We start from the raw sequence: 27,681 nt of genomic DNA on the forward strand, positions 1-27,681 counted from the left end.
TTAACAAATAGACATTATATATCTTAATATTTGTACAAAATCCTAGATTGGGACCATTAATGGGTCAATAGTTATTACGCTTTAAATATATGGCTTAAATTCTATATTTTACGAAATGAGTAATTATTTTTTTAACAAAAGTGATAATGTTTGTGAATAATAGTATTAAAACTGAAATCCGAACCCCATCTTAAGATTTATATTCCCCCCCCCCCAAAAAAAAAAAATTTCTTCTTAAATTCAAGATTTTTGACCTGGCAATTCTATGAGTGAATTATGTAGAGTATTTTCTTTGCCGGATAAAAAATTATCTTTGTGATCGTCAGAAATATATTTTCATAAAGATTATTTTCTACTTATAATTAATTATCAAATATAATAATTATCATAAAAATCAAATTCAATTCCAACAGCAACAGCCGTCATTTTTAGTGATTAATTTTATAAAGCCATTTTTCTAAGAAAATTAAATTATCGGTATTCATTATCCAATTTATTTTTAATTTAAAATAATTATATAAAATTAATAGCTATCTTTTATTCCTTACCAAAAAAATTTAAATGTCTAGAAAAGATATTTCTATTCCAGTAAAGTGCTGTAATCCCTTTAGAATAAAATCTCATTCAGTACGTTACGATCTTAGAAATGTTTTACAATGGATGATAGAAGTGAATTCTAGCTTATCAATTAATCAAAAAATTTGTAGCTCTTGCCGGAAAAAATTAAAAAAATATTCAACAAATCTGATCTCACATTTTTACGATCCCGATCACATTACCTTCGACCGCAACTATTAATGAAACACTTAGCGATTCTGAACCTGATCAACCATGCAATAATCCCGACTCTTATACAGATTTTAATACTTCAATTTCAACTTTAAATGAAACTTTGCCAATTTTAGAGGAGACACCTATTAAAAAGAAAAGGTTAAATGAAAAAAAATATCCTGTAAATTAATTTTTGAAAATTCAGGGAAAAATTAAAAAAGTTTTTAAAATAAATCTAGAGGATCAAGCAAAAAAAAGATGAAGCCGAAATCATAAATCAACTGAAAAAAAAATTTGCTACAAGCGCAATGAAAAAATACAAATTTTAACAGTTTTACCAAAATCTTGGACTCTTGATAAAATTAAGGAATTTTCAACCAAAAATTTTATGGCCCGGACAGCTAAACAATTAGTTGAAGAAAAGGGTGTTTTGTCAAACCCAAATATCATAAAACCAAGTAGAATAATTCCGGATGACATTGCAAATAAAGTAATAGAATTTTATAATTCTGACGAAAAGAGCAGACTTATGCCAGGTATGAATAATTTTATATCAATGAAAGTTAATGGAAAAAATGAAAGTCAAACGTTATTCTAATTCATTAGATAATTTGATGTATGATATTATTTAATTTAATATGTTTATAACAATATTAATATGTAATATAAATAATTAGCTAAATAAAGTTATAAATATTTTTACAATTATAAAATAAAATCGCTAAACTTATATGTTAAATATGGCATAATGTCTACTACTGGGCTCACAGCCCGAAACATTTATAAAAAAATATAATCTGCCCGATAATAAAGGAATTTTCTTTTTATTTGTTTCGTAAATTACTATATATTTGGTAAAATTTAGGATTTAAGCCATACTATTTATATTTAAAGCGTAATAACTATTGGCCCAGTAATGGTCCCAATCTAAAATTTTGTACAAATATTAAGAAGTATAATGTCTATTTGTAAAAAAAATTTGAAAGAAAAAAAAGAGCAATTTTTATTTTATAGCTATTTCCGGTTTTTGGTAATAGACTTTTTATTAATAAAATAACTTTTTATATCATATTAAAGGGCTATTTAGAGCTATTTAATAAAATTTAAATCATGCCTTCAGCTTAATTACTTTTTGAGATATTTAAAATTAAATATACTGTATTTTGGAATTTTCGCGTTTCTAAAGATGGCCATATCTCATGAAGTAAGCCGATTTAAAAAGTAAAAATTTACATTTTTATTAGTTAGTGTATATACTACCAACATACAAATTTTTAAAAAAATTGAAGGGGGTCGGGTTGAGAATCGACTTTTTTTGGTTGATTTAATATGGAATACAACATATACATTACCGGCCATAAATGACTGCCCACCCTGCATTTTTACATAAAAAAATTAATAACTTAAAACTTTTAAACTTATTTGGGTAAAAGCGAATTGATTAACTAATTTTAGATGTCTAGACATGTTTAGAAATAAAAAACTCGAAATTTCTATAAATTTTAGCCTTTGAAAATAACATGTCAAAAATGACCAATTTGGTAAAATAGGGTTCATTAGTTTTTTTCAGCAACAATTTTAAGTTGCCCATTGTTTTTTGGAAGAAAGTCATTTATCACATTCTAATCTGCTTATTAATACCTATTTTTAATTATTTAAAAAAAAATTCCTAGATTTTTTTTTGTTTTAAATCATTGTTTAAGGAAACTTTCAGTCTTTATAAATTTTAACGAACATTCGACCAAAATTAAAAGAAAAGAAATTTCTATTCCAACTAAATGCAATAATTAATTTACACATAAGTGGTAAAAGTAATCGCTGAATTGCCAGAGAATTAACTCTAGCACGACGAACAGTCGATTGTATACTTACAAGATTACGCAACAATAATACAATATCGAATCCAAAGAGGCCTGGAAGACCCCGCAAAACGACTTTAAGCGATGATAGGTATATAACAAGATCAGTAAACGCAATCGACGCCTTGTCGCCTAGCTGCGGAGATTAATCTGACTCGGGAAAACCTGATAAGTGTCACAACGGTGAAAAGGCGCCTTAAGAGCTTTGAACTTTATGGTAGGGCAGCGGTCAAAAAGCCACTCTTGAGCAAAAAAATAAACTCAAGAGATTAGACTGGGCATGAAAACATCAATTTTGGACATCTGCCAACTGGTACCGCGTCTTATGAAGTGATGAGTCAAAATTCGAAATCTTCAGTTTTAAAAGAAGGCAATATATCTGCCGCTCAGCTGGATAGCGAATGAGCGATCACTGCTAAATTCCTACAGTCAAATTCGGGGAAGGGTCTGTTAGTGTATGGAGGTGCTTTGGTGCCGGGGCACTACCGACATTGTCAAAATTAAAGAAATCCTTAACAAGGAAAGATACCGGCAAATCCTTGAGGACCATATGATTTCATCAGGAAAGTGTTTGATCGGGAATAACTTATTATTTCAATATGCAAAGATTAACAAAATCTACACAACACGGTATTCTCGAGTTGATGACTTGGCCATCCCAGTCTCCCGATCTCAATCCAATCGAACTTTTATGGGATCACTTCCAATCGAACTTTTATGGGATCAGTTTGATCGACAAGCGCGAAAAAGCCCTCTAACCTATCATTAGCAACTTTGAGAAGTATTTCAGAGAGAATGGAACAATATCACTTCCGAATATTTAAAATATCTCATCGAAAGATTACCAAAAATTTTTGCAGCAATTATTAAGAATAAAGGTGGTCAGATGAGACCAAAATTTTATCATAATATAAACTTAAATAAATTTGATAAACCTCATATTGTGTGTTATTTGTCTTATTTTAAGAAAATGCAGGGTGGGGAATCATTTATGGCCGGTAGTGTATATGTAATTTTTTATATAATTAGATAGTTCTTCTTTCATTTTTTTTGGAAGAACGCTTTTTTTCACATATATTTATTAATTTTATTACTTTTACTTTTTCTTATATTAATTTTATTTTTATTTTTTGTTACTTTTTCCTTATGTTATTTTATAATTGATCATTTTATATAGAATTTAATAGTGAATTTAGTATTTAATTTTATTTTTAGGCCCCAAAGTCTCAACTACAACAATGGTACGAAGACAAATGAACCAGCTTCTCCTATTTAGTCTAATACAAATCAATGGATATAGTGGGACAAGGAGACGTGTCAAACTGTATTCTAATGCAAAAAAAAATTTCAAAAATAACGTAAGAAAAATATTTACAGAAATAAGTATTTTAAAAAGAAGAAAATTTGTGGTTAATCATTTTAAAGATGTAGGTTGAAAAAGAAAAATTTTTACGATAGCTAATTTAAATTTTGAACTAATTTTTGTAAATATTGATAAGAGGAATACAAGATCTAAAATTAAAAACAAAGAATCATAAAGGTAGCATTCATAGTAAATATAAAGAAGTTTTTGTTTAGTTATTTAAAAGTGATATTTAGGAATTTTATATTTAAAAGTTACTGGTAAACTAAAAACCAATTGAATTTAGAAGCTAACTAAGACTATGATATTTTAGATTTTAGAATTATTATAAGTTATTAAATAATTGATCACAGATAACTATGACAAAGAAAAAGAAACATAAATTGCGAAGATTAAAATTAAACAAATAGTTTGCTAAGATACGATAATTTAAAAAATTCGGTGAATAAGATTAGAATATACATTTAATGTTGTAATTAAATTCTTATTGAGATTTACGTTTAACTTTTTTTTAAGGGCTGCGAGAGATAAAACAGCTTAAAGGATTTTATATGTGAATGTAGTATAATATTAGGTTGTTGATTAACCAAAAATCTTCATAAGAGAAACGGCTTTCGTCATTAGAAAATTTATGCCGCAATCCAGCTCATTTAAAGATCGGATTTTAATTTTTTGATAATAAGATTTGAGATAAATTATGCAACATTATTCTAATAATAGCAGAAAGAAAAACATGCTTTAGAAATATATGTCCCTTGCTTTTCAACAACGTGTGTTGAAAACTTTAATGATTAGATTTCATTAGTTTTTCAAAACGTGGGTGTGAAAACCATAACGATAGAGTTCAGTGGTTGTTCAACAACGTAGGTGTGAAAACTATAATGATTAGACTTTATTAGTTTTTCAATAGATTATATATTTCCGCAGGATATCATGGCAAGTGCAAACTGTCGTAGAAGACTCGGAAATCTAAAAGATCGATACAGTTACAAGAATTAGATGAAAAGAGCTAATCAATTACAAGAGAACGTTGGAAACAAGAGACTAGATAGAACAGATGTTAGAGAGGTTCATGCTGCAATCGTTAATCGCTTACCAATATCGTCAATTGTTTACTGAAACTTTAGTCTAAGATACGGAAGTTGATGATTATCGGCATAAGAATTCGTGGAAATTATCTTATAGCAGACAAATTATCGTCAATCGTTTTACCAGATAATATGCTAATCATTAGTTACTAGAAACCGTTAGAAACAAGCAAAAACTAGGATAATTTACCAAAAGAATTAAGACGGAATATAATTGAAAAAGAGACTAGAATTAATCGTGAATAGTTGAGATGCGTTAATCGAGTTCGTCAATTGCCTACAGAGATCAAGAGATAATCATTTAAGAAACAGAAGATAGGATTCAAGAATTTCAGGCTGTAATCGAATACAAAGAGTCCTTAGAATGAATACTAGACAATGGAAAACCATCGTTAGAACTTTAGAAGACATTAAAGACTAAGCAGAATAGATGTAGTGGAGATATACGATCAGTAAAGTCTAAATTGAAAGAAAGTTGGTCATTCGAAATGAGTTTAAAAAAATGAATGAAAAAGATTTATTCAGATTAGAGTTCAAGATTATTTAAGTTTGTTGTTTAAACACTATGTAAATGTGTGTTTGTTATGAAAAAAGAAAGATATATATATATATGTATTTTATATAATTAGATAGTTCTTCTTTCATTTTTTTGGAACGCTTTTATTACTTTTACTTTCTTATATTAATTTTATTTTATTTTTTTTTTACTATTTCCTTTATGTTAATTTATAATTGATCAATTTATATAGAATTTAATAAATAATTTAGTATTTAATTTAATTTTTTCTATTTTATTTTTAAGCCCCAAAGTCTCAACTACAACAATAATAAACGATTAAATCAAAATGATAAAAATATTCGACAGTATAATGTTAATGATAATCGACACTAGAAAATAAAACATACGTAAAAAGAGAACCAATGCAAGGTTATAATAACTACCACACAAATATAATACAAAAGAAAACCGTGCTATTTTTGTAATCGTTTTCATGCTATTAGAAATTGTCAAGCATACGGTAAAACGTGAAACAAATGTAAGAAATCAAACCACTTTGCCGTGTGTTGTGAAACTAGAAGAAAGGTTTACGGTACAAATTACAATAGTAACGACTACGATTCAGATCTCTCAATAAGAAAAGTCTACAAATATGGATAGCACCCAACAATTACGATACAAGTTCAGCAGTAACCATCATAAATGCAACAATATGGAATAAAATTGGGAGGCCAAAACTTAGAATCGCGAGCTCCAACTACATATGGAAACAATAGAATAAGAATGGGCGAAGCTTATGTAGAAGTGCAATTAAATGATAAAATAAAATGGATTCCGTTATTAGTTACAAAAATATATGATGCAGCACTATTTGGATTTCCATGGACTATAGAATTTGATCTATCGTTACCAACAAATGTAAAAATCAATAATAAATATAATATAATGATAACGTGAATATATAATTCGATATGGTGTTTGATAATAAATTAGGATTAATAAAAAATGTCGAACCAGTAAAACTTTCAGCTAGAAGAGTACCGTTGCCTTTGAAAGTAGAAATTGAAAATAAACTGAAACGTTTGGAAGAAAATAACATAATAAAGAAAATAGATCCATCAACAACAAGAGTAACCTGGAGTACTCCAATGGTAGTGGTCGTAGAACTTCAGGTGAAATACGATTATGTGGAGATTTCAAAGTAACATTAAATTTATACTAAAAGACTATCACATTTTACCAAAGTTTGAAGAATTAATCGCAAAGATCTCTAATGATAAATATACAACATTAGATCTCAAAGACGCATATCTACAAATGAGCATAGACGAAGAATCGCAAATAACAATAGTGACACCAAATGGATACTACCGCTATTTACGATTACCTTTTGGTATAGCTACAGTACCAATATTATTTCAACGATATATGGACGATTTACTGGCTGACTGTAAAGATACAGCAGTTTATTTAGATGATGTTATAATCACAAGAAAAAAATGATACAGAACATAAGAGAATATAAAACAAGTCATCAAGAAATTACAAAATGCGGGATAAAAAGTCAAAACTAGGAAAATAAATTTTATAAAAGAAAAAGTATCATATTTAGGATACATAATTGATCAAAATGGAATACACCCAGATGAAAAATAATAGGAATACAAAATATCCAACTCCAGAAGATAGACTTGATATAAAATTTTTAGGTATATTAAACTAACATACATGGTTCATACCAAACTTACTTAGAATTATAGCCGAATTACATAATAAAACTAGTAAAAATGTTAAATAGAATTGGACTAAAAAGATGATACATTATTTGAAAAAGCAAAAGGAATAGTAACAGAACAAAATACTATTCAATTTTATAAACCAGACCTCGAGTTAACTTTAGAAAGAGAGGCATCTAATCAACGATTTGGAGCTGTACTCCTGCAAAAATATGATAATGAAAATGAATTGCCAATAGCTTACACCTCAAGAACTTACAAGACGCTGAAAAGAATTATTCTACAATGGACAAAGAAGCTAGCAATAATAAACGACGTAGAAAAATAAATTTCATAACTATTTGTATGGATATAAGTTTATAATATCAACAGACCACAAACTTTTAATAAAGATATATGGTAATAACAGAGATTTAAGCTCATTACCAAACCAAAGATTATTACGTTGGGTTTATACATTATCTGCATATGATTATGATATAATGTACAAGAATGGTGTTAATAATATAATTGCAGATGCTTAATCACGAAACGCAATAGAGAAAAATGATGATAGAATAACATGCGAAAATAAAACAGTGAAATATATAAGAAATCTTACTTATGACGCATTAACTCTATCAAGAAAAGAACTTAAGAGATGAAACCGCAAAAGATCCAATTTTAAGAGTAAAAATATTAATAAATAGTATAAATATACAAAATCAATCACCAGAATGACAAGCTTTTAGAACAAGAATAGATGAAATAGAAAATGGTGACGGTATTTTATTTTAGAATGGCAGATTAATCATTCCATACTCACTTCAAAAAAGAGTTTTACACATGCATATGGGACATCCGGATATTACATCAATGAAATCCAATACAAGACATTATATATGGTGGGAACAATTAGAAGAGATGTTGAAAATGTTAACTGCTGTATTGGGTATCAAAAACATCGCAGAGATATCAGGAGTTGCCGTATACCAGGGGAATCCGCCATCACAACCCTGGAAAAGGGAAGAAGAAAAGAAAAAAATAGACAGTTGAACCCGAATCAATAAAAATAGATGACTAGATGAACTTGAACTTAGTAAACAAAAAGATTGATAGACGATCCTAACTTGGATATGTTATATCTTATATATTTTAAAAGGTTATAAATTAAATATTATATTTGTAATAAAAATTGTAATATACTTATAAATAAATAAATTTAAAAAATTGAACCGACTAATTCAGCTCACACAGCTCCTTGATTGGCTTGAGTCAACGACTCAAGTTCCGAGTCATAAAAACTCGACTATTTAAACACAACTCAAGTACCTTGAAAATTCCTTTACTCATGCTATAAATGATTTATCAAATTCTCCTTAATTATCAGAATATTCATATAAACATTGCTATTGTAATAAGAAATCAGTTAATATTATCTACACTAGCGGTACTCTAATATAATTAAAGACATCCAAAAGAACAATAAAAAACAGCCAAGAAAAATGAAATAAGATAGAAGTATAAAATTTGGTTATATTTTTACATGAATATTAAGCCTGCACTAGTGTTGTTAAACAGGCTCAATTTGAGCCGATTTTTAAAAACGCCTAACTCAATATTTTATCCAGAAAAATATTATGCAAGCCTAAAGATCTCAAAGATGGCACATAGAATTGAACATCTATTGGTGAAATCTCGACGCTGAGAAAATATTTTCCTGGCCCTAATGTTGAGTTAGCCGTTTTTAAAAATTGGCTACAATTGAGCCATTAACAACACTAACCTGCACATTAAAAAATTGTGCCGATCCACAAATTATTCTATGATTGGATTCGTATTACTAAAAAACCAATCCTATCGTGATAGCAATATTTATCTGGGACTTTACCATTTGCACTGCTTAGTCCAGATTTTTTTTTGGCCCAACTCGTATTTTATATTTTAGGCTAAGTTCGGATTTTTTAAAAATATATATTTATTTTTAATTTTTATTAATATTAGCAATTTAAAAGACCCACAGGTATTTTTAAAAAAAAATTCAGGCCTGGCATGGGTATATTTAGTGTTGTTAAAAAGTCGAGTTCATCCGACTCAGAGTCTCGAGTCGTTAGTCGAATATGTCGATTAACTCAAACTCAAGTCGTGAATACGAGTTATGAATTCAAGTCGACTCAAGTCGTAAACTCAAGTTCATAAAATATTCGTCACCTAGTTTGAGTCGATTAGAGAACAAATATTATTTATTATTATTAATTAAAATATTTTTTGTATTTTACATTTTTTTTCTCTAGACTTTCATGAGTCGTGAATACAAATTATATAGTTGAGTCGACTAAAGGACGAATAGTTCTATGAACTTGAGTCGTCAATTTGAGTCGACTAGAGTGCTAATATTTCATATTAGTTATTATTATTTAAGATATTTGTTATGTTATTTACAATTTTTCCAATTGAGTCGTGAATACAAATTATATTGTTAAGTCGATTAGAGGACGAATAGTTCTATGAACTTGAGTCGACTTAAGGACGGAGATTTTAAATTAGTTATTGTTAATTTATAAAACATTTTTCTTTAACTTTAGACTTCCAACTTGAGTCGTTATACGAGTTATATACTTAAGTCAACTAGAAAACGAATAGTTGTGTAGTTTTTTCGACTCAGACTCAAACGGGTCATTTTTACGACTTCAACCCAAAATTGTGGTCGTTTTATTGGATCCGATCCAAAATATGGGTCGTTTTTTAAAGGAAGATCTAAGGTTTAGGTTTCTTTTTTTCACCTCACCCATTATCCTGATCATTTTTTTCGACCAAGACTTCTAGGGTTGACTCCCATATATATATAATAATAACATTTAGTAGATATTAAAATTATGGGAGGGTAAGTTATATATAGCTTCTTTAAATTATAATGCTCTGACTTACTATTATTAATGCACTGGCATTTGTCATCGTTATATTTTTAAGTGATTATGTACCATAAAAAAGTGACAATTGACATAATCGTTATTTTGAATTTTGGCAAATGGGTAAAAATATGTTAAATTAAAATTTCAGTGAAGGTGTTTCATAAAAAAATGACAATTGTCAAAATTATTTTTGAATTTTTTTAAAGCAAATGGGTAAAAATAGATATTGTAAACATGTTAAATTAAAATTTCAGTAAATATGTACCGTAGAAAGATGACAATTGATTTTAAAAAGTGCGAATGGACCTGTTAAAAAATTTAAATGAGGCATTTTGATGAAATAAATAGTAAAGGTTTCTGAAAATGCCTTGGAAAAACTGGCACAATTCGCAAATAAATTGAGCAATTACATAACGAATTGTGTTCATTACCAGTATATTCAAAGATTTAACAGCAGAATTAAATGAAATGGATTTATATACATGTTAAAGGTTCAAAAATTTATTATTTTGTATAAATTTTTTTCAGGACGTATTTATATTATAGTGGCTGTTTCAACCGTTTTCAAAAACGGCGAAATCAAATTTTTAGCCGAATATCCAAGCCTCGTGATTATATGCTATTTATATACATCTAGTCATTATAAAAGAATTTCGGTGGATAAAATTATATTTATTTTATTTAGAAAGTATATTTGATATTTATTTACAGATTATTAATATATTAGTAATTGTTATTTTTCTAGTCATTAATCCTAATAAATAAATTTACAAAATTTTAGATGTTCAATATTTATTTAAGGAGAAATTTTTGAATTATTTTTATAAAAATTATCCCCCCCCCCCACACCCAAGCAAATTCCTGGCTAAGCTCCTGGTGTCTACTAATATGATCAAAAATCATGATAAATATGAATATTTTGAATGTTAAGACCCACCAAAAGTATGTTAAATTATTCTTATGAATATTCAAATAAATGCTATACATTTACCATAAATTTTATAAATAACAGAAACTTTTTTTAAAAAAAGTTCCAGGCCTGGACGAATATTGTAAATCGCCATTATTATATATAAAAAATAAATAGATACATTTAAAAATTGGATATCATAGAATAATATATCACATAAAGATCCGTAAAATGCCGAATTGGTATATTTTAATTTTTTTTAAAACCCAAAACAAAAAAAATTTATACACCCAGGCCGAAAATCTTTTTTTATAGAAATCCGGACCGAAAAATATTTTATCAGAAAAATCTGGGCCGAGCTTGAAAATATAAAACCCGGACCAGGCCGACATTTTTTTAAGCCGTACATATGATACCTCTGCAGGTTTCTGATAAATAATGTATTTATTCTTATTATGCGTTTCCTCGAGGGACAAGAAATCAAAACATCGAAAAACATTTTCTTAAAAAAGGGGCGTTTATATTAAAAAATTATTCTTATAAATTGAAAATGTGATAAAACATATAAATTTAATATTAAAAAAGGGGGTTAAATTTATAAATCAAAAAAAGAAGCTTGAAATGAAATTAATTGACTTTTATTTAAATTTATTATCAATTTTTTTTAATTCAAAGATCGGTGATAAAATTTGATATATCACATAAAATTCATTATCAGGGGAGGGGGCATAGGGTAGGAAGGAGGAATAATATCTTATATTTAGAAGTTTCTTTGTCAATATTTTTATTTTCAAATTCTTAAAATGATTTATAATAAATAGTGTTATATTTGTACAATAACAAATCATATTATTACTGTATATGTGCAATTTTAATATATGATTTATTTACTATTCTTTATTTATTAAAAAATATAAATCGTTTAAACATATCAAAAATCTAATATATATAATCTCCATAATCACATGATGATCGTTTTCGTATCTCCTTAATGTATTTAAAATATAAGGAGACTATATAGTGTAATGTTAATTTTTTTTTGCCATCCCCGGGATTCGAACTTGCGACTTCACGATTGGAAAGGCAAACGTTCTTTCAATGCAGCACTCCTCAACTTTTTATTTTACGATAATAATAAATATATATTTTTTTAATTTTTTTTTGCCATCCCCGGAATAACTTGCGACTTCACGATTGGAAGGCAAACGTTCTTTCAACGCAGCCCCCCTTAACTTTTTATTTTACGATAATTCTTCATATATATTTAATTTAAATTAACAATCATTTTATGCACCAATTTCAATTATATAGATGTTGAAGGGTAATTGTTTAGTTTGTGTGTATGGTATTAAATATACTTTATTAATAAATTTTATATAAATATTAAAATTTAAGAATAAGATAGGTAAAATTGTCCAATGTATACTGTGAGCATGTATTAGAAATATCAAATTAAAAATGTGATGGAAATCATATTGAATAAAATTTAAAATAGAGGTGCTAAGATTTTTGAATTTTAAATATGGGTTATAGATTGGTCTAAAATTTTTTGCAGACAGCCAGAACTGATCAAAAAACCATGTGTTGAAGGGTAATTATTTAGTTTGTGTGTATGGTATTAAATATACTTTATTAATAAATTTTATATAAATATTAAAATTTAAGAGTAAAAGAGATAAAATTGTTCAATGTATACTGTGAGCATGTATTAGAAATATCAAAATTTAAAAATGTGATGGAAATCATATTGAATAAAATTTAAAATAGAGGTGCTAAGATTTTTGAATTTTAAATATGGGTTATAGATTGGTCTGAAATTTTTTTGCAGACAGCCAGAACTGATCAAAAAACCATGCGTTGAAGGGTAATTATTTAGTTGGTGTGCATGGTATTAAATATACTTTATTAATAAATTATATATATTAAAATTTAAGAGTAAAAGAGGTAAAATTATTGCAATGTGTACTGTGAGCATGTATTGGAAATATCAAAATAAAAAATGTGATGGAAATCATGTTGAATAAAATTTAAATAGAGGTGCTAAGATTTTTGAATTTTAAATATGGGTTATAGATTGGTCTAAAATTTTTTGCAGACAGCCAGAACTGATCAAAAAACCTAGTGTTGAAGGGTAATTATTTAGTTGGTGTGTATGGTATTAAATATACTTTATTAATAAATTTTATATATATATTATAATTTAAGAGTAAAAGAGGTAAAATTGTTGCAATGTGTACTGTGAGCATGTATTGGAAATATCAAAATAAAAAATGTGATGGAAATCATATTGAATAAAATTTAAAATAGAGGTGCTAAGATTTTTGAATTTTAAATATGGGTTATAGATTGGTCTAAAATTTTTTGCAGACAGCCAGAACTGATCAAAAAACCATGTGTTGAAGGGTAATTATTTAGTTGGTGTGTATGGTATTAAATATACTTTATTAATAAATTATATATATATATTAAAATTTAAGAGTAAAAGAGGTAAAATTGTTGCAATGTGTACTGTGAGCATGTATTGGAAATATCAAAATTTAAAATGGTTTGTTTAAAATTTAAATTAGGATGAACATATTTTCATAATGGTACTTTAATATGTATTCATGAATTTCATATACAGGAGCTCACCAGTAGAATCATAGGTAAATCAGAAATTTACCCTTCATTTGATTATAATTTTGAAATTAGACAGATTTAATTCTTATAAGCCCCTTACATCAGACCTATTTTTCTGGATCAAATAAATTATTTGGGATTTCCTGGGCTTGGGAAATATTTTTCACCGTTAATATGGACTTGGACCTAGCTTGAGAAACATTTTTCATAATTATTATAGTCTAAGATTCCTGTGAATTTTTTAATTTTAAATATGGACTAGAAATTGGCCTGAAAATTTCTTTTGAAGACATGGCAAGGCCTGATCAAAAACCAAGGGCCATGCAAATTTCATATTCTGATTGTATTTTTAAATGCATTGTGACTTTTTATATATTTTATTTCAGTCCTCAACTATCAAAATTATTATGGTCTTTTGCAGGTTTAAGAAAACCAAGTGCGAGGACCTGGCTTTGGATTTTTTTAAATATTAGGCATAGGTGTAATATTTAACACAGAATATTTATATGGCCCTCAGGTAAAATCTAATTTAAATATATTTTTATTCAAAAAAATAGTATTCACTCTTAGTCTTAATGGATTGGCCTTGGTTGGAGTGAGCTAGGTTAAAATAGACTAAAAAATAGATATGGTTTTTAAAGATTTACCTATCTCCAGGCTTGGAAAATTACTATCGGTTAGCCAGGTTTGAGAAATTTTTTTTATAAAATTATTATGGGTTAGGCTGGGCTTGGAAAATATTTTTATAAATTATATTGGGCTGGGCTTGGAGAAAATTTTTCAAAATTATTATAAGCTTGGACGCTTGAGAATTTTTTTATTATTAATTATAGGTCAGACATTGGCCCAAAACAAATTTTTTTGCAGGCCTGGGCTTGACCTGATCAAAAAACCAAGGCCCATGAAAATCTGGATTTTGATTGTATTTTTAAATTCATTATGATTATTTAAATATTTTATTTCAGTTCTCAACTACCAAAATTATTATGATCTTTCATTGGGCTTGGAAGAATTTTCATAATTAATATGGCTTTTGACTTTGTAGGAAATTTTTTTTAATATTAAATATTAGGTATAAGTAATCAGTAATATTTAACAAATAATATTGGTATTATCAAGTAAATGCTTTAAATTTATTTTTACTCAAACCATAGCACTTAGTTTTAATGGATTATACCTGGCCTGAAGGGATGAGGGGTTAAGAAGAATAAAAATTGGATATTATTTTCAAATAACAGGTAACATGCATAAAAGTAAGAAGAAAATTTTCATTTCCCGTCATTTTTGACGGGCTATTTACTAGTTTATTTATAAATAGATAGATTTATTTTGGGAGAAAGAAACAAGGGGATGGATTGGTTATTATTGAAGTGTGGGAGGGGGGTAATAATTTTTAATTATTTATTCTTATATTTTATTAATAATTTTTTTATTGCACAATCATATTTAAAATTATTTTACGTGATACGTGATATTAAGCGCACTAGCCCTAAAACGTCGTACATATAGCAAAAGTTATATATACAACAGAGCAACGCTTGGTTCTCTTATGAAAAAACTCATCAAACTAGGATAAAAAAAGGGAAAATAATTAAGAAGACCATCCACGATTTTTGGGCAGGCCACAGTTACCTGTGCGCGTAAGTGGCAAAGCCACTCACTTAAACGCCCATGGGAAGTAAAAGGGACAGATAAAAGCCCATGCCCGATTAAGTAAGTTTTGATTATGGAAGGGTCATATTGGCAATGTTACAATTTAAGTCTTAGGAGTAGCTATAATGTTCATATAATCTGTAAATAAATATGATTAAAATAAAATAATATTTACCGTTCTCACTTCATAGATGAAGTGATGATGGGGACAGGGAGGAAGTGTCACAACGTATTATCGTGGGGGGAGGTTAGTGGTCAATAAGGTAATTGGCCTTTATTTTTAACAGTTTATTTATCGCGTTTTTATTATTATTTATCTGGGTGAATTGCGTTAGGCTAATATTCATCTTTACGATATCTGTTAGGGTTTTGTTTAGCCAGTACGTTTTGTATTTGTAGTAGCTCTTGTTTTTGTATATCAGGAGCCAACTAAGGGCCTCGAATGCTAAAATATGAGCAAACAGTTGAACTCTTCTCTTTTTGAGTTGGACCGCTACCGGAGTATGTTTGGATAAACTCCATAGACTTACATTTGAAATGACTCTAGGATATATATATCCATTAATAAGTCTCAGACATCTATTTACAAACACCTGAAGCTTCTTTATCTGGGTCTTGTTGACATCCCATGTATCACTTCCATATATAAGAATAGGAATGATCATAGAGTTGAAAACTTGTAGTCTGCTCTTAACCGAGATCTCCCTAGTCATCCATTTAATATATTTGTAAAACACTGCTTTCGCGTGTTTCAATCTTAATTCTACCTCATTCTTTATGTGTCCTTTATTATCCAGATTTACTCCAAGGTACTTAAACTCCTTAACCGATCTAATCCCCAATAATTCCGTTGTCCGTACCAGGTTTATCTCTGCCCATGGAGAGGGCATAACGACTGTTTTATTCATGTTTATAGTTAATCCTATCTCTCCACTATAAGCTTTAAGTATATCAAGAATACAAGAAGCCTCATCTAGGGATTTAGTAATTATTACTATGTCATCGGCATAGGAGATTATACGATGTTTCAAGTTTAGGTTGTTGCGACTGGATAAAGTTAAAAGATTAAACGCTCCCAGCGTATCCGCAATTATTTTGTTCATAATGATGTTGAATAGAATTGGAGATAAGACGCATCCTTGCTTAACTCCTTTCCGCACCATGAAGGATGGAGATTGAATATTTTCTACTTTAAAGGTAACCATCAATGAACTATAGTGGTTACTCAGGATTCTTACTATATTTACATCCACACCAATATCTGTTAGGATTTTCCACAGAACCTCGTGTTTTATGCAATCGAAAGCTTTCCTAAAATCCACGAAGATGAATAGAAAAGGGAGCTTATATCTATAGCATTTCTGTAGAGTGATTTTTAATGCTAGTATGGGTTGCAGGATATTTCTGCCTGGTCTATATGCACAAATATAGTTTGATAACAGGTGGTTTGTAGAATTTAATATACGGTTCCTTAGAAGTACCATGAATACTTTAGAGGCGATAGATGTCAGCGCAATCGCTCTATAGTCGTCAAAAGTAGAAGGATTAGGAACCTTAGGGAAGTTACAAATGAAGGATAAGTTCCATTCTCTAGGAGTGACACCAGAAGCCCAGATCTTGTTGAAGACCATAAGTAAAAACACAGAAATGTAATCAGGAGAGACTTTTAAGTGCTCCGCTTTAATGTTATCCAGTCCCGCCGCTTTGTTGTTCCCTAGTTTAAGGATAGCCCTCTTAATCTCCCCATTTGTAAAATTTGAACTAGGAGGAATTTGGTCGCACTCTGTAAATGAGACTAGATGTTCAGAGTTAAACATATACGAATAATGGTCCAACCAGAGCTTCATCTGCTCCTCAGGGTCACATATAATATTGTTATTTATCTTCAGTTTCGGGAGACTTCTAAAGTTCGAAAGCAGAAAAGCTTTAATTTCTTGTATGCATCGTACAATTTATTGCACTTCATGTCTACTTCGATCTCCTTAGCCTTCTCGGCAACATATTTACGTCTATCTGATCTTAGGAGTCTTTGAATTTGTTTCCATAAATCCTTGTCCCTGTGACTCTTAGATTTCAATTCAGCAATCTTAGACGCCGTAAGCGGGGAAACCCAATCTCTGACAGGAGGGCCTCTAATATTCGTGAAGTCCTTACAAGTAGACAGCAAGATACATTTAAAATCACTCCAACATTTTTCTAAAGTTGAATTTTGATTGCTTTGCAAGAATTGCTGAATATTCAATGAGTCTGGTAGAAATCGCGTCCTTGACTAGGGGGAGTTTTAGATGGTTAAAATTATTATAAATTATTGAAAAAAAATTTCCAGGCATAAAGTATTTTCTTGGGATAAAAAATTATCCCGATAAAAAAAAAGGTCTACACTAAAACCAATGTTTTTCTTGACATAATAGAGCTCTGGTTCATCTAAAAAAAGTCGGCAATATACATCACAGTATGAATAGGTTTTAAGCATTAACACCCCCACCCCCTTCGCGATTTTCACAGGGTTGCATGTGTTTTATTTGGTGATATAATAAAAACAAAAACTATTAAGTGGTATAATAATTAATTATGAAGTTTTTAAAAAACATAAATACCACATTTATGTATTAGGAAAATTTTTTACAATTAATAAAAATTTCTCATAAAACTTTTTAATTACAAAAAACTAATTTTTTAAATTTAAAATGTTTAATATTAATAATATTTTATGCAATAATACCAATACTAGTTTTAGAAATTCCTCGTTATACTATAATAATAATTCCTTTTTATCTAATCATTCCTTTTCCACATCATTTTCGCAATCTGCTATAAGTGCCAATTCTACTATAATAAACCCTATAAACTCACTGGAAATTCAAAACCCAAAAAGAAAATATAATTGCTGGAAAAAAGAGAAAATTGACATAGTAATCAAATTGTTGTCCCAGCCAGAAATGGTAAGAATGAAAATAAAGGACATTGCCAAACATATTGATACGTCAAATGCCTCGGTTAACAAATTAAGGCAAGAAACTTTTCCAGAGTTTATATGGGGGGGGGGCAATTATAGATTATTATAATATATACAAAATAAAATATTCTTTGGTTGATAATTTTTATATTTCGTTCTTCTAAGCGCTTTTCTATAGAAAAAAAAGAACGGCGTTTATTTACATTTATCTGCAATATAAGTTAATTACTTTAAAGGTGGGTCGTGGCTGATTTTAAGTTTAAATTCTTTATGTAAGTCTTTATGATAAATATTGAGAAGGTTCATAGAATCTGAAATAAAGATCATTAAATACATAGTATTATTTTTTGTTGATGATTTATATAATACAGTATTACCACTTATACTTCCAAATAATTAATTTTCCAATTACTTACGATATTCTAGAAACATTTCATAGGTAAATTCTTATGTTACTTTTTTAAATAAAAATTATTGTAAAAATTTGGAAAAATATTCACTTAAACTATTTTTTTTCTTAATACATAAATGAGGTATTTGGGATCTTCCATGACAAATCAACCACGATTCGGCCGACCCCCTTCGATTTTTTTAAAATTTGGTAAGCAAAGAAAGGTCAATGTAACTAAGAAATAGCCAAAATTTTAGCCTCGTAACATTTATATTTTTGGAGATATTAGGGTTCAAAGTGGCAAAAATGTCGTATTTTTACCATTATCTGCCTTCATTCAATTAAGCATATCTTAAAAACTATCTAATTGTAAATAACAAATTTAATATCAAAATTACTTACAAAGATTCTACTTTTAGATAAAAAAAAATATTTATTTTTTCGATTTCCGGCTATTTTATTAAATATATAAGGACTAAAAACGATTTTTTAGAAATTATACGACCTTCAATTTTTTAAAAAAATTTAGTAGACAACACTGAACTCTTCCTTTATATTTATAAAAAAAAATTGGTCTGGGACGAGGCCATCTTCATTCTCAAAATCGATAAAAATGTTTAGAAAAGTGTATAAATATTTTCCCGAAAGGGGGCGTCTTTGCATAAATTTATATTTAAATCAGTTTTTAATGGTTTTTCTTGGACTATTTGATATAATTTAAAGGATTATTCATCTTGTAAATATAAATTATAATATTTTCTTCACTTATGGGGCTTTCATTCAAGTATAGAAATTATCTATCGATAAAAGAAACTCAATTTATTACATTATTATTTATAATTATTATATATTTGCCCATATAACATATATTTAACGAATATTAATAAAATATGATCCACCAAATATCGATCAATTTTTTAAAATAATGTGATCGTCGCAAAAAAAATAAATTTTTCAAAGTCAAGATATATTATATTTTTTTTGTGTCTCCATATTATGTACATTGTATTTATTGTTTTGTTTTTACCAAAAAAAAATAATATATGAAGAATTATAATTCTTCCATTGACGTGGAAAAGCTAATAAAATATTACAAATATTAATTTATTATTATTATAAAATTATATACAAAATAAAAGTATCATCAATAACCCAAACAATATAAATATTGGATCGGATTTTCTAAAATCGGCATAGCTTTACTTGTAAATAAGAATAAATGAGTGTTTCAATCAATAAAATAAAGAAAAATTTAAAATTGATTAATCATTCAATAACACATGCTTATTATATTAATTCATTTTTTAATTAATTTCTTGGTATTTTAAAAAACTATAATAAATTCTAATTATTCTTATAATATCAAAGGTAAAAAAATTATTTAATTGAAGCTATAAATTTTATAAAAAACTAAATGAAAATAATTAATAATGTCTTATAAGGATATTTTTGGTTTTAAAACTAAATCAATAATTTTTTCAAAAATTAACCAGTTACTTTCTACATCAAAATAGGGTTTTTGGAACAAAAAATGATTATACCATATTTTTACTAAATTTTATATAGAATTTTACATGAATAAATAGTCCTGAAATACTAGGTTAATTTAAATTATAATTATTTGTTTTAAACTATGATAAAATATATAATATGTAGAGCGAGCAAAATCAGATTAGTGATATCGGTTATTTGGCCGATATCAATATAATATCTGCAATATCGTATCGGATTAACCCCCTAATCGGTACACCTGTAATTATTAGATATTCGGTGATATTTTTATAAATTAATTTGTTTTATCATATAGAATTTCAATAAAATGAACAATCTTATTCGAAAAACTAGATGCTGTAACCCTTTTAAAATACTAAAACATAATAATGTAACTACAAATCTTAGAAATGTACAATCTTGGATGTCACTTCACTCAGATGATAAGATATGTGATAAATGTCGAAGAAAACTCGGAACAGCTAGTAAGTCAAATGACGCATTTAAAGACCATGATATTCATCATATCGAAGAGAACCTGGCTTATGAATCAATTAATACATCATTGATAGAAATTGGAGAATCTCCAATAAAAAAGAAAAGGTTGAGAGAAAAAAGATATCCAATTAAAAAAATTACCAAAATAAAAAAGGCTATAGAAACTCATTTAGATATAAATGCGATTGAGCCAGCTACTATCGATAAAGATGATGGTATTCTAATTAATATTAAAAAAAAATTTCACTCTTATCTAAAACTGATAAATATAAAATTTTGACGATATTACCAAAGAATTGGACAGTGTCCAAAATAATGAATGAATTTATTACAACAAAATACATGGCAAGACAAGCTAAATTATTGATAGCGGAAAAGGGATTTTTATCAACCCCTAACCCCAAGCCTGGAAATACTATAGACGAATGTACAGTTAAAATTGTACAAGAATTTTATTGTACGGACGAAATAAGCAGAATCATGCCAGGCAAGAAAGATTGCCTTTCAATTTTGACCGAAGACGGAAAAAAGAATACAATACAAAAGAGATTAATTTTAGATAATTTGAAAGAAATTTATATATTTTTTAAAGAAATGAGGCCTGATGTTAAAATCGGTTTTTCGAAATTTGCAAGAATTCGCCCAAAAAATTGTATACTCGTAGGAGGTAGTGGTAGACATAATGTTTGTGTTTGCAGCTACCACCAAAATTTTAAATTAATGATCATTGGATCAAATTTACCCAATTTAACCAAAGATGATATGTTGCCCATTAAAACATATAAACATATTTTACCCTTAATAATTTGTAATCCGCCTCAACCATCCTGTTATTTGGGCAAATGTGATAATTGTCCAGGGTCAACAAATTTACGCCACCAAATAGAAATATTGTTTCGTTCTAAGGACATCGAATTTATAACATACAAACAATGGCTATCCGTAGATAGAACCACTCTTGAAACAATAACCAAGCCAGTAGATGAATTTATCAATGCCTTTTTTGAAAAAATGGAATCTTTATTACCCCATTCTTTTATTTCAACGCAACAATCATTGTATCAAAAAAATCTAAAATTGAACTTAGACAAAGGCCAATATTTAATTTTATGTGATTTTTCAGAAAACTACAGCTTTATACTTCAGGATGAAGTACAAAGTTATCATTGGAATAGAGCTCAATCCACTGTTCACCCTTTTGTTATATATTATAAAGATAATTTAGCCAATATTTGTTGCCTAAATTATGTAATGATATCCCAATCTTTGCAACACAATACAATAGCAGTACATTATTTCCAAAAAACATTGGTAAATTTTTTAATTAATAAAATTTGTATGCCAAATAAAATTTTTTATTTTTCCGATGGATCTGCTGCACAGTATAAAAATCGTAAAAATTTTATTAATATTTGCCATCATGAGATGGATTTCGGGATACAGGCAGAATGGCATTTTTCTGCTACAGCACATGGGAAAAGTGTTTGTGATGGGATTGGTGGCACTGTTAAAAGATTAGCCGCTAGAGCTAGTTTACAAAGACCTTACTCAAAGCAAATAACCACATCATATGAATTGTACGAGTTCGCTAAAGAAAATATTAATGGCATATATTTTGAATATATGACCCAGGAAAATTATGATCACGAAGAAATATTACTCAGGGAAAGGTTTTCAAAAACGAGACCTATACCTGGAACACAGAAAATTCACACGGTGATTCCCACAGGTCTACATCAATTTAAGAGTAAAATGTATTCCAATTCAATAGAAAGTAATATAGAATATTTATCATATAATGATGAAAGTATCATTTTTGGAGAGATATCAGGGTATATAACATGTGTTTATGATTCTAATTAGTGGTTAGCCTTAGTTTTAGGGAAAAATCAAAAGGAGGAAGAAATATATATAAAGTTTTTACACCCATCCGGACCTTCTAATTCCTTTACATTTTCAAGTATAGACGACACTCGCTACTTGCCAAAATGTCATATCTTAACATTAGTTTCACCGTTAACTGCTACTGGCCGTAGTTACACATTGTCGTCACAAGAAAGTAAATGCGCTACCGAAAAATTAGAATCTTTTAAAAGTGAGTTATATATTAGATTTTAAAATTTATATTATATCAATTATTTTTAATATTTAGGGCGCCATATATGAAATGCTAAAGATTCTGATTCATATATTCAAGAAGTATAAATTTGGCTGAATATATTTTATTAATATTAATATATGTTATATTAGCAAAAAATTTTATAAAAAATTATAAATAAAGTAATAAATTGAATTTCTTTTATCGATAGGCAATTTCTATAATTGAATGCCCATTTATTGTTATTTTCACTTACAAGATAAATACTCCTTTAAATTATATCAAATAGTCTAAGAAAAACCATTAAAAACTGATTTAAATATAAATTTATGCAAAGACGCCCCCTTTCGGGAAAATATTTATACACTTTTCTAAACATTTTTATCGATTTTGAGAATGAAGATGGCCTCGTCCCAGACCAATTTTTTTTTATAAATATAAAGGAAGAGTTCAGTGTTGTCTACTAAATTTTTTAAAAAAATTGAAGGTCGTATAATTTCTAAAAAATCGTTTTTAGTCCTTATATATTTAATAAAATGGCCGGAAATTGAAAAAAAAATTTTTTTTTTATCTAAAAGTAGAATCTTTGTACGTAATTTTGATATTAAATTTGTTATTTACAATTAGATAGTTTTTAATATATGCTTAATTGAATGAAGGCAGATAATGGTAAAAATATGTCATTTTTGCCACTTTGAACCCTAATATCTCCAAAAATATAAATGTTACGATGCTAAAATTTTGGCTATTTCTTAACTACACTAACCTTTCTTTGCTTACTAAATTTTAAAAAAATCGAAGGGGGTCGGCCGAAAATCTCATTTTTTTTTGCTCATTTGACATGGAATGACCCATTTATGTTTTTAAAAACTTCATAATTAATAATTTTACCACTTAATAGTTTTTGTTTTTATTATATCACCAAATAAAACACATGCAACCCTGTATAATAAACATCTTGTTGGTATAAAGTGTATCGCTATATTATATTAAATTGTTATAATGTTCACAATTCTGATAAAAGCTTTAAAAAAAATATATTAAAAATTCTAGACTAAATTTAAATCACGATCTTCCCCATTTCCAATAATTCATTTGTTCTCTGGCCCGGCCCAAATGGGCATGGGGTCGGGCTTGGGCCTAATTCTATTTAAAAGAGTCGGGTTCGAGCCAGGCCTAATATTTTAAATAAAAAAAATCGGGCAGGTCTGTATCAATATATTGAATGTTTATTGTAAAATAAATATATTTGATTTTATATATTGAAATGAGTAATTATAAAAATGACTTTGTATATTTAAATAATTCGGGCCAGGCCAAGTCGGCAAAACTTTTTTAAAAACATTTCGGGTTCGGGCCGAGCCGGCAAAACTTTTTAAAAAAAATTTCAGGCCTGGCTTGAAAAATTAGGCCTGATGCAGATCACTATCAAGTATATTATATTTCATATAACGACTCAAGTTGGAAATCTAAAGTTAAAAATAAAAAAATGTTTTATAAATAATAACTAATTTAAAATCTTCGTCCTTTAGTATACTCAAGTTCATAGAACTATTCGTACACTAGTTGACGCCTCAAGTTCATAAAATTATTTGTCCTCTAGTAGATGACTCAAGTTCATAGAACTATTCGTCCTCTAGTAGACTAAGTTCATAAAACTATTCGTACTCTAGTCGACTAAGTTGATAAAACTATTCGTCTTCTAGTCGACTAAGTTCATAAAACTATTCTCCTCTAGTTGACTAAGTTTATAAAACTATTCTCCTCTAGTCGACTAAGTTTATAAAACTATTCGTCCTCTAGTCGACTCAAGTTGATAGACTTGACTCCAGTTTTTGGCTAAGTCGACTAGACTTAGTCGATTAACAACACTAGGTATATTCAAAAAAATTAAAATGCAGCATGGCCCGTGTATCTGGGCCATGCCAGGTCTCTGATATTTATATTAATTTTTATTTACCATTTATCTTGGCACCAGTGTAATAAAAATATATTTTTTATTTTATAAAGAACTAACTAGCATTAAAGAATGAATAAATGATTTTATTTTTTTATTTTTAAAAAGTTAATAATCTCATTTTGGAGTGTTTATAGATTAAGGGTTGTTATACAGATCTATTTAAGCAAATTTTAAAAAGGCTAAATCAGATTTTAGCTAAAATATTATTACCTAAACCTCAAAATTCACCAATATAAGTCCAAAACTTTCTACAATTTGTGGGAAAAATATATACACTTCACTCTTTTTAAAAATTGGCTAAATCAAGCTCTTTAATAATAGCTGAATATGACTTGTTAAATATTTTAAAATACTTTTCCCAAATAAATATTATATAAATGCTAAATATCGATACTGATCTTATCCAATATTCAATATTAGTGTAGCTCTAATAAAATGCAAGGTAATGAATAATGTAAAAATTGCTGTTACTTCAATATGTCAATTGTAACATGGTTACCTAATTTTTGTAGAAAGTAATTAGTTATTACAGCTTTAGTTATATATTACATCTTCAAAAAAGTCAAGCAAAAATCAGCTACTTTGGTAAAACAAGTGAATCCAAAAAGGGAAGATCCACCCTAATCTAGTATCAATTATTGATCCTGTACATCTCTAGTTTATAACTATTATTTTCATTCCATGCCATATTAAAATTTGGCTTACATTTTGTTTTGTATTAAAAGCATTTCTTAATTGTACACCAAGCTGTCTAATATTAATAAAGGCAAATTTGTAAGATTCATTTAAATTCAAATTTAGTATTTCTATAAATGTTTTTTGCATAAAATGTATCATGGGTAAATTTTCTTGGCTAGTAAATTTGACATTTGCAACATAGGTCTTGTACATTTTCTGTAAATAAGATTTTTACATAAACAATATTGAATAAAGAATTAATAAAGTGATATTTTTAAGTCAAAGAAATATTTTTTGAGGCCATACATTATCAATTGTCAAAATAAATAAATTTTTTATGAATATGTAAATTAAATAATAAACCTTTATAAATATCAAGTATGAAAAATTTCCTGAGTTTATCTTTGATTTTTTTTGACCATTATTTACCAACACTTTATTAAAATCATGATTAGTATCATTATTAATAATTTCAATAATTTTTATGACATTGGCAATGATTAAAAATGATAATATTCGTAGAGTTTCATCATTGTCGGTAGCCCATCTCTTTATGATTAAATTTAAAAAATCCTTGAATAACTTTGAAAAGTATAAAAAGATTGGCAGCAAACTTTTAATGTGATTTAAAACTGCTAGTAATGAGTCCTTCGATGATAATTGATTTGATAACTATAATTATGATATAATTAGTTAAAACTTTATCAATTTACATGAATTATATTAGACAAATACTGATAAAAGCAAGTTCTATTCCTCTTAAACTTAATTGTTTTAAGAGTTTCTAACCATATTTCTGGTTTTGCATTTGGTGAGATTTGAAAAAAATTATTAAGAGCTGGTTCAACATCTATAAGACAAGTTTGCACTATAGCATTAAATACTATTTAAAAAAATAAATTATAAATAAAAATAAAAAAAAACTTTTTCCATCTCGGGAATGTTTATCATTCTGCTCATCAGCTATATTAAGAATTGCTTGTAATGCAAAAGTTAATTTTTTAAAATATTTTTCAAAGTCATTTATAGTTTTGATGCACTTCGAGAGGTGTTTAATCTGTGATAAGGTAACCATTTTATCAGAATCTTTGATTATATCTTGAGGCTGCATTTCTTCACCACTACTTATTTCACTATCAACCTAAAAACATACAATAAGTATAACGATGGGTATAAGAATTCATCACTTCAAGTTTCTGAGGAGTTTGATGATAGAGATCCCTAGTCATATTGTGTTTCAAAAAAAATATTATATTAACTAAAATGGCTAGCAAGCACCGGAATACTTTTAATACATCCCACAAATTAGACAGCTTAATTGACAGGTAGGATGTGTCGTATTTCGATACAATACATATTACTATTCTATGATTTTCTCTAAATTGCTCTTGTTCAATTAATTTTTAAATGAATATTTTAATCTTCTATAATAATTAATTGATAAAAAAAAATTTATAATAACAAATCTAAATATATAAATTTTGTAAAATATAGTATATATTAAATGATACCATTTTGGATATTCTTATTGCTAAAAAGTTTTCAAAAAAATTTTTTAAAAAAATGTAAGATATTATTTAATTATTATAAATAATGAGACTATTTTAGACATTCAATATATAAAAAAGAAGTTTTCATTAGACAAAAAATTCAAATCGAAATTTTTAGACATAATTATAGTTACTAATTTTAGAAAATAAGCATTTTAACAAAATGAAAGTGGAAGCCCAAAAATCTAATATAGTCACAGGCCGGTAAAATTTAAATAATAGTGCTCCCCCCACCCTCCATAGCAAAATCCTAGACACGCCAGTGGTTTTATCTAATGAATAATTGTTTAAATTAAGTTATTTATTAAAATGGTAAAATTTTTACTTTTTTACTAAAAAAAATTATCCTGGTTTTATAATCAACAAATAATTTAATATATCTTAAATATATCTAATTTATACAAAATAATAAAGAATTTAAATATATTTTTATTTTAAAAGTAGTAATAACTTATGTTAAAATTTATATTTTTTTTATGTTTTTAAATTTGGGTATCACGTCAATTCGGCGAGAAAATTTCGGCCCGGCGACAATTCGGTGCGTATCTATTACAGTTGCAATTTATTATATATTACTTAGTATAAAAAAATAAGAATGATTAAATAGAAATCATTTTGAATGTTGGTATTATTAATTATTTCTTCATATTTATTGTTACAAAAATCTTAA

At 27.7% G+C, this 27,681-nt stretch overlaps 1 protein-coding gene across 1 annotated transcript in view; it reads right to left on the bottom strand.

Moving 5' to 3' along the window:
- LOC135931676 (nucleolar complex protein 2 homolog) overlaps nt 1–26,776 on the bottom strand; it is a 61,376-nt gene extending 34,600 nt beyond the window's left edge. Inside the window, exons 1-5 of the mRNA XM_065468939.1 lie at nt 26,649–26,776; nt 26,386–26,602; nt 26,175–26,344; nt 25,825–26,133; nt 25,489–25,677 (exon numbers count right to left, since the gene is read on the bottom strand). Of these exons, the coding sequence (XP_065325011.1) occupies nt 25,489–25,677; nt 25,825–26,133; nt 26,175–26,344; nt 26,386–26,602; nt 26,649–26,690 (927 nt within the window). The 5' untranslated portion in view covers nt 26,691–26,776. The remainder of the gene's footprint in view (nt 1–25,488; nt 25,678–25,824; nt 26,134–26,174; nt 26,345–26,385; nt 26,603–26,648) is intronic.
- Between the last annotated feature and the right edge of the window lie 905 nt (nt 26,777–27,681).

The sequence above is a fragment of the Gordionus sp. m RMFG-2023 genome, chromosome 1, assembly GCF_954871325.1.
Source record: "Gordionus sp. m RMFG-2023 chromosome 1, tfGorSpeb1-WG-v2, whole genome shotgun sequence".
Classification (NCBI taxonomy): domain Eukaryota; kingdom Metazoa; phylum Nematomorpha; class Gordioida; order Chordodea; family Parachordodidae; genus Gordionus; species Gordionus sp. m RMFG-2023.